The sequence below is a fragment of the Medicago sativa genome, chromosome 5 (assembly GCF_051527215.1).
Source record: "Medicago sativa cultivar Bolivia chromosome 5, Bolivia_mono, whole genome shotgun sequence".
NCBI classification, from domain to species: domain Eukaryota; kingdom Viridiplantae; phylum Streptophyta; class Magnoliopsida; order Fabales; family Fabaceae; genus Medicago; species Medicago sativa.
The window spans coordinates 67,623,881-67,632,025 of NC_140753.1; the positions used below are offsets into that span (position 1 = coordinate 67,623,881).

Sequence of the window (8,145 nt, forward strand, 5' to 3'; positions counted from 1 at the left end):
TCACTTTTTTGTTGATTTTTTTTATCTTTTCATCTCATTTTTTTTTGTCATTTTAGCTGAAACCAGTTTTTTTTTTTAAAAGAAAAATGTTGAATGGTGCGACATCAAATTTGCACAAACCCCATGAATGTCGGAACGATGTCGGTTTGTACGTGATATCCATTACCCACTCTTGACCGTTGTATCAATTAACGGTTAATATAATACAACACATCAAATCCAACAATCATAAATCAAATAAGAGTTAGAACGATTCCACTTGGTTTCCTTACTCGGTAGGTCACAAACTCACTCACCTTCTGTCACTTTAGTCTTTCCTTTCATTCTCTCTTTAAAAACATTGTGTGTTCACTTATTTATGTTAAATAACATCGTGCAAAAATATTTTATGTCAAATGACTATTGTCATTTAATCTTTAAATTAAATCCTCTCATTTTTTGTATTTAGAAATTTAGTTGAACAAAATGAGAAGGCAAAGACAATTTTTTTTTGGGTACAAACAGAGTGAAAAGTTATCTTAAAATCATTGTATAATAGATCGATCAATCAACTCACTATAGGGATTTATAAGTTATGAGAGGGAAGTAGAGAGAACATGAAAGGAGAGGATCAATCAATCACACTTGTTAACATTTCTTATCTTTTTTCTTTTTTTAATCGAAAATCCTCTCCATACATAATACCTTACTTTTTTGAATAGGTCAGGAGGTAGGACAGACATCAAACAACTTTGACATCCCAACTAAGTTGACACGCTAAAATAACCTTATCCTCTGCCGCCTATCTCAGAAAATTTTTATTGACAAAAAAAAGGAAAACACAAAAGAAAAATACAATCCACCATTGAAAAGTTCTATAACTTTCCATCCCCTCCTGCTTTTCCACCACCTCCTTTTCCTTCAACGGGAAGGGGTATTTTGTATCCACCTTTACCACCCTTTCCACCGCGACCCCCTTTTCCAATGTTACCCCACCACCTACTTGTTCCCCAACTTGGCCCCTTCTTCCATGAATTGTCGACATACCCTTTTCCACAATGACCCTCTATTCTATCACCACACCCGTCATTGTTTTTCCCTTTTTTGCCATTCCAGATTGCACCTAAGCCCGACCAGTATGCACAACAATCAACTCTAATGTTAGTATTTGATTTTTTAATTTCCCAATATCAAAATAAATATTTTAGGCATAAATATGTCATTGATCCCTGCACTTTCACCATATTTCGGCATTGATCCATGTACTTTTAAAAGTTTTACTATTGGTTCTTCTATTAAGTCCAAGTTAAAAAAAAAAAAAAAAGTGACGATGCACCACTGTGGGCACCTAAGTGCCATTACCCGCACTTTAACTATGAAGGACAATAAAAACATCATAATTGAAATAAAACTATGGTCCAAAATTTTTCAAATCAAGTCATCAAATAATATGAATCGTAGTATTTAGCAAAAAAAAAAAAAATTCAAATTATCCCTCAAAAATTGTACGCTAGCATGAGGGAGTGCTTACTATGTTAAATTGTTTTTAGGTTTAGGCTTAAATAGCTAAATTAATTAATTAATTATACACAAAAAAAATTATTTATCATATTATATAAATAAGTATATGCTGGTTGCTGGGTTGGGTAGTGTAGTACCCTTACCCGTGTCCCTCCCCATTTAAATTTGCCGGTAAATACCTAGACCCAAGCCTGGACCCTTGAAAGTGGGATTTTATCCTACCCATTGCAGGTATTTTTTGCGGTTATCCATCGGGACTGGGTCCAATTGTCATCCCCCTAGTGCCACGTGGATCAATCATTCCACGTCACGTGGCACACTAAAAGACAAAAAATTTAAACTTTTTATCTATTATTTTATTCATTATTTTTTTATTTAAAAATATCATTAGACCTTACACTTTCGGTACTTTTTAATATTGTTCCTTGCACTTTTCGATAAAAATCATTTTTGTTCATTAAAAAATCAAAGCTTTTTATTGAGAATAATTAAAAAAATAAAAAAAAAATTTATTTTATTTTTTAAAAGAATAAAATAAAATTAAAGCTTTTAAAGAATAATTAAAAAAAAAATTTCTCATTAAAGAAACATAATCCTGTGGACCAATTATTTTTTAAAAGAATAATCATAAAATCATTTTTGTTCATTTGTAAAGGATTTTATTTTATTTTATTTCTTTATAACTATTCTCAATAAAAATAATGAACAAGATAATAATAAAATATAATAATATCACTCAAAGTTTTTTTAAAAAGTGCAGGGATCAATATCAAAAAGTACTAATAAATAGAATAATAATAAGTTGGAATATTTTTTTGTCTTTTAGTGTGCCACGTGGCATGAAATGATGGTCCATGTGCACACCGTTAGTTTTTATTTTTTTATTTTTAATTTAGACTTAACAGAAGGATCAATAGCAAAACTTTTACAAAGTCCAATACCAAACAAAAAAAGTGCAGAAATCAGTGTCAAAATATGGTGAAAGTGCATGGACTAATCACATATTTAACCTCTTTTTTATTAGATATATACAAAAGAAAAAATTCCCACCACCACACTTGTTTGTGTTTCTATCGCCGCCTTGCAATATTGTACCTCTGCCTAGCCAGTTTGCATATCCATGTACCCCAATATTTATCTTTGATTTTTTTGTTTCACCAACTGCAAATATAAAAGACTTTTTTTTTTTTTTGGTGATGTCCGAGGTTCGAACCCCAAACCTTGCAAATATTATGCATTGTCCTTAGCAACTGAGCTAAGCTCACGAGGACAAATATAAAAGATTTCTTATTAAATATAAAAGAATAAGTCGATTGTGCATATATGAAAATTATTTTATATATATACATTGTTTACCTTCGGAAGGCATAATTGCCACAGGAAATATGAGAAGTACTGCATAGAAGCACACAGAGACAAACAACTTGATTTTCATCCTTATTACAACAAATTAAGAGTATCTTGTCAGATATGATGAACACAATCAAAAACTAAATATATAATGATCATGAGACACTAACTATAAGTCAAAAACTATATATAATGATCATGAGACACTAACTATAAGAGGACCAGAAAGAACATGATTAGATAAAATACATTATACAACAAAAAAAAGATAATATATCTTGATCAATAAAAAAAATATAGAATATAATATTTTGTTAACTAATTGCGAGGATAATTGGTCATCAGCAACTATTGAGTAATGAAAGGTTAAATTGGGGAATGTTTGTTAACCAAAGTAAGCAAGATTCGAGAGAATGACAACTAGCAAACAACAATGGCAACAAATTCTCATCTTTTTTAGAAAAATGATAATCATTGTGTAGAACAAATTGTTGTTTATTCCATATGATTTATACCATGCCATATTTTTAAGAAATTGATATAATATGTAACCATTTATTTATTTTCCTTCAAAAAAAAAATGTAACCATTTATTTTCATTTCTTAAATTGAATATTAATATACCACAAGTAGAACTCTCAAAATGGTTTAGACCCACCAGGCCTCTATTTTAATGTGGGCCAAACAATTAAAAAAGAACGAAAAAATGACGACTATTACTTTTCCCACCCTATGCCATACTCACACGCCCTATGTAATTTCTCAAAATGTCATTCGGATTACATAATCCAGAAAAATACGAAATGCAATCCGGATTACGTAATCCGGACTGCTTTGATATATATATATATATATATATATATATATATATATATATATATATATATATATATATATATAAGAAAATCACCCCTCCCATTTTACAGTTTCACTTTTCACACACACACCCCTCTCTCTCTCTCTCTCTCTCTCTCTCTCTCTCTCTCTCTCTCTCTCTCTCTCCTGTTATCCCAAAATCCGAATTGCACAAATCTGTCCAAACTTGGAGTTTTTTTTGCTCAAAATCACCGCATTTGAAGCTTTAACAAACATCAAATGGAAGGTTAGTTCGAATTCCTTATGCATGCAAGTTAATTTGGTCGATTTTTTTTTCTTGTGCACTAAAGCTGTTCGGATATCGTTTTTCGAGCGACAATGTTGTCATTCGGAAAATAAAATCCGGAATGAAACTGTGTAATTTTTTCCCTGTTTTGTGTTGTGTTGTGCCTTTTATGTTGATTACCCTAATATGCATGTTACAAGTATGGATCCTGTTGATGGTATGCTTTTGTCCCACGAGGACAAGGGACGATGCGGTGGAGATGATGATGCAATATTTGGGGTCTTCTCCGGGTGATGCTCTTGATAAGGTGAATGAGACCAGAGGTGCATATGCATGGTTTAGCTAGTTGAGGAGGATTTTCAAGGAGTGTCTTTTGCAGCAGTTGGAGGCTGATAATGAGGGTGGTATGAAGGAGGAGGAGGGTTGCGGGACCAAGCTCTCTGCATATATCTGATGTACTTGGCGGGGATCACACTCTTCACTGACAAGTGTGCCACCTATGTGGATGTTGCCTATCTGAGGTACTTCAGAGACCTGGAGTTTGTTGCTGGTTTTTCATGGGGAGCTGCTGCACTATCACACTTGTATAGGGAGCTTAACCATGCTGCCAATTGGAACTGCAGGCATCTGTCAGGATACTTGACTTTGTTGCAGGTATAAATAAATAATTATGTTTGTATTTTCATCTGCAAGCGTTGATTGTTTGTATATTAATATGTGGTTGTCTTTGTTGCATGCTTGGGTGTATCAACATTTCAAGGGTATAGGCAGCAAGGATGCGTGGGGTGGATATTGGGATGATCAGCATCCACGCGCCATGCTTTTTGCACAACGGGTGGGTTTGTCTACACCAGACTCATACAGATGGAAGTCGAGTTTAGTAATCTAGATTTGACAAATATATGAGATGTTAAGAAAAAGACGTTTAACGCTCTATCTCTCTCTTTTCCCTTTCTCTCTTGTGAGCCGTCACTAAAACTCTAATTTCTTCTCCTTCATCCAATAAAAATGGGTGATTTATGGTCAATTTTATGGGTGATTTCTTCTCCTTCACATCTATTTTGTTTTTTATTTTGTGATTCTGTAATCTTAGTGTGACGTTGGTTTGTCTATCGTCTTTGTGCGGCGTTGTTTGTCTTTCTTGTTTCGTTCAGGTATATGTTCGGTTCAGATTGTCAGATCAGCTTCGATCTAGTGCAAATCCAATCAATGACTTTGGCGTCGTCCACGTTGCTGATCTAGAGACTTGAATATAGTCATATGTATAGTCTTTTGTACTTTGCCGTTTTGTGCTATTAACATGGATGATATGAGTTTGTTCGCAGATTCATCTTTTTTATTTTTAGCAAATTTGCATTGTATCGATGTACTCTATCAATTTGAATTAATGAATATCATTTATTTTTGTAAAAAAAAAAAAAACATATTGTCAAAATTCGTGTGTTTCTTATTTTTGAGACACATATATTTATAACTTTAAAAAAAATAGTTACTAAATGGGAGGTAAAAAATAAATTTGATTGATTTCTAAGTTATATGATAGCAAGTAATCATTGAGTGGAAATATATTTAAGCTAATTTGAATTTAATGGTGATGGTAATCCAAATTTTGTGATTAAAGATTTGGTTTATATGGCTAAAATAAATCTTTTTTTTTAGAAGCTAAAATAAGTCACTTGTTGGTTTTTTTTTTTGAAGGAAGTCACTTGTTGGTTATGATAGCACAACTATTTTTTATCTTCCTATGATACAAAATTGTTATTTTTTTTGAAAGAAAAAAAAAATTGTATCATAGGAAATTTTATGATAATTGTTGGACTGCATTATGGAGATGATAAATTTAAAAAGTTTTAATAATTTTCATATCCCTTGTTGACGGTGTACGAACTGTATCACACACTTAATGAAATCACCGCTAACATATGTATTGTGTTTTTGGTTCATAAAATTTGTTTCACCAATTCAATGTGGGTTAAGTCTTAACATTTAAACCTGGTTCATAGTCTAAAAGACAACATATTCAATACATTAACATCCAACATGTTCACCCATAAAACTGTTTTCAACCTTTTAAAATGTTTTCAAACTTTTGAAATATGTACGAGAATTTTTTAAGGGAAAATACGTAGGAGATTGTTGGTTATGTTATAGTGCATCACTTTTTTTTTTTTTATCAAGTAGCGTAGTGACTAGAGCTCACACAATATATTTTTATCAAGTAGCGTAGTGACTAGAGCTCACACAATTTAATTGTGGAGAAGTGGAGTGTTCGAGGTTCGAACCCCAACTCCTGCATATAATATGCAATATCCCTACCAACTGAGCTAAGCTCACGGGGATGTGTATACAAATTATTTTTGTTACTATTTGATTATTTTTATATTTAAGTTAATTAAAAATAACTGTAAAAAAAAACTCAACTTAATTGAAATATTATATCAAATGAATTTTACTCCACCGTTGAGATTCATTACTTAACTTTTTGAACAATAACTTGCAATTATGTCTCACTGATTCTATATCATTTCCTTACATTGGTGTTATGGTTTTAACAACAATTGTTAACAATTTATTTGGCCTTTTATTCTTTAGAGCTATTCCACCGTTTGGCTTTTGCTTGTAGGTATTGATGACCCACTATACTCACAAACCGCCAAATTGTTATTATACAATGTGTATATTATCTAATCATGCTCTATTTGTTGTTCTTATATTTATCTTGTCTCATGGTCACTATAATATCTTATATGAGAATTCATATTTGATTACAATTAAACTCTTTGATTAAGGATGAAAATCAAATCTTTTATCTTCATGTTCCATATTTCTGCACTAATTATTATCTCTGTTGTGGCAGTTAGGCCATCCAAAGATGAAAAACAATGTATGTATATACAAATCATTTGCACAATTGCATTCTTCTTTTAGTATATTCAATAATTGTGTTTGTTTAATTTGCAGCTGGTGTAACTGAAGAATCGAAGACAAAAATTCAGGTAGATAAGAATGGAGGTCGAGGAGAAGGTGGACACGATGGAGACTGGGAAGGGGGAATGCATAGCAATGTAGATTGGGAAAGTTTAGAACAAGAAGGATTCGGGGAAGAACCAGAAGGAGGAGGAGGTTCAAGAGGAGGAGGAGAAAACGGCGAATTTGGAGAAGGCGAAGGAAGGGAAAACGAAGGAAATGGAGGAGGAGAAGGCGGGTTCAGCGAATATGAAGAGACTGGAGAATATCCTTGAAAACTATAAGCATGCGACATGCATGTGTGTGTTCAACTAGATGTTATACTTTCAATCATTAATTGTGTAATGTTCGATAACTCAATAGTGATCAAAATGCTAATATGACATATGAAGTATTGTGTAATGCTTAGGCAATTTTTTGATGTCAAATGAAGAACTATTGAAAAACATAGTACTACATGGAATACTATAACCCATTACGCAACAAGTCAAGAACCAAAATAAATACGCAAACATGGCTTATATCAAAAAGAAATACACTGCAATTGTTATAAAAAAAAAATATATATACATTGAAATAAGAAGGTACAAATTCAGCCAAAATAAGTGGGAGAAATTTGAGGAGCACACAATAACAAAAGAAGATAGGTGGAGATATCATCTCCAATTCCAAAACCCATGTAACCAACCAAAATATGACCTTAATATAATCAAGCAGAATAGGATGCATTTCCAAATTAGGACCTTAATATAATCAACTAGAACAGGACCATCGAAGGATATTTTAGATAAAAAACGGATTTAAATTCTCTCAATTGAAAATTTCCTCGAACTTTTCTCCAATTGAAATTTGAAATTCCCACCACTAAAACACTCCCTTTCCCATTTTTTGTTTACGTTTTAAAAACCATTTTTTTTTTCTTTTTTTAAGGTCAAGATTTCACTAGAGTTCACTTGCGGAGTCGTGGATAATCCACTCCCAGACAAACATCCATTCAGAAGAACTTAAACATACTCATTGTTCATCCCTTTTCATGAGTCAATCATGACGAAATTCTTCCTATAAATCATCTACATCGCATTCGAGCATACTAAATGTCCTTTAATAGTCCGGATTTTAAGGACAATTAAATCAATTTTTTTTATCAAATAACTTGATGACTAGAAATTCAGCTCCTCTAGATATTATGCAATGTCTCTATCAGATGAGTTAATCTCATAAAGACT

At 32.3% G+C, this 8,145-nt stretch overlaps 2 protein-coding genes and 1 long non-coding RNA gene across 5 annotated transcripts; 2 read left to right on the plus strand and 1 right to left on the minus strand.

Moving 5' to 3' along the window:
• Nucleotides 1-610: 610 nt before the first annotated feature.
• LOC146924290 (uncharacterized) lies at nucleotides 611-3,014 on the minus strand. Of its 2 annotated transcripts, XM_085709280.1 has the most exons (3): nucleotides 2,857-3,008; nucleotides 2,551-2,661; nucleotides 611-1,102 (listed from the first exon to the last, which is right to left on the minus strand). In XM_085709280.1, exons 1-3 carry the CDS (start codon nucleotides 2,933-2,935, stop codon nucleotides 855-857), a joined length of 438 nt encoding a protein of 145 aa, XP_085565406.1. In that variant the 5' UTR covers nucleotides 2,936-3,008; the 3' UTR covers nucleotides 611-854. The 2 variants fall into 2 exon arrangements, with proteins under 2 accessions (XP_085565406.1, XP_085565407.1); XM_085709281.1 differs by lacking the exon at nucleotides 2,551-2,661 and having other exon boundaries at nucleotides 2,857-3,014.
• An 831-nt stretch (nucleotides 3,015-3,845) lies between these two features.
• On the plus strand, nucleotides 3,846-5,265 carry LOC146924291 (uncharacterized). Of its 2 annotated transcripts, XR_015010085.1 has the most exons (3): nucleotides 3,852-3,952; nucleotides 4,153-4,606; nucleotides 4,713-5,265. It is a non-coding gene; the product is annotated as an uncharacterized LOC146924291 (long non-coding RNA). The 2 variants fall into 2 exon arrangements; XR_015010084.1 differs by having other exon boundaries at nucleotides 3,846-4,606.
• A 1,398-nt stretch (nucleotides 5,266-6,663) lies between these two features.
• Nucleotides 6,664-7,365, plus strand: LOC146924292 (uncharacterized). Its single transcript, XM_085709283.1, has 2 exons — nucleotides 6,664-6,836; nucleotides 6,914-7,365. The coding sequence occupies exons 1-2, from the start codon at nucleotides 6,743-6,745 to the stop codon at nucleotides 7,192-7,194; spliced, it is 375 nt and encodes a 124-aa protein (XP_085565409.1). The 5' UTR covers nucleotides 6,664-6,742; the 3' UTR covers nucleotides 7,195-7,365.
• The last annotated feature ends 780 nt before the right edge of the window (nucleotides 7,366-8,145 follow it).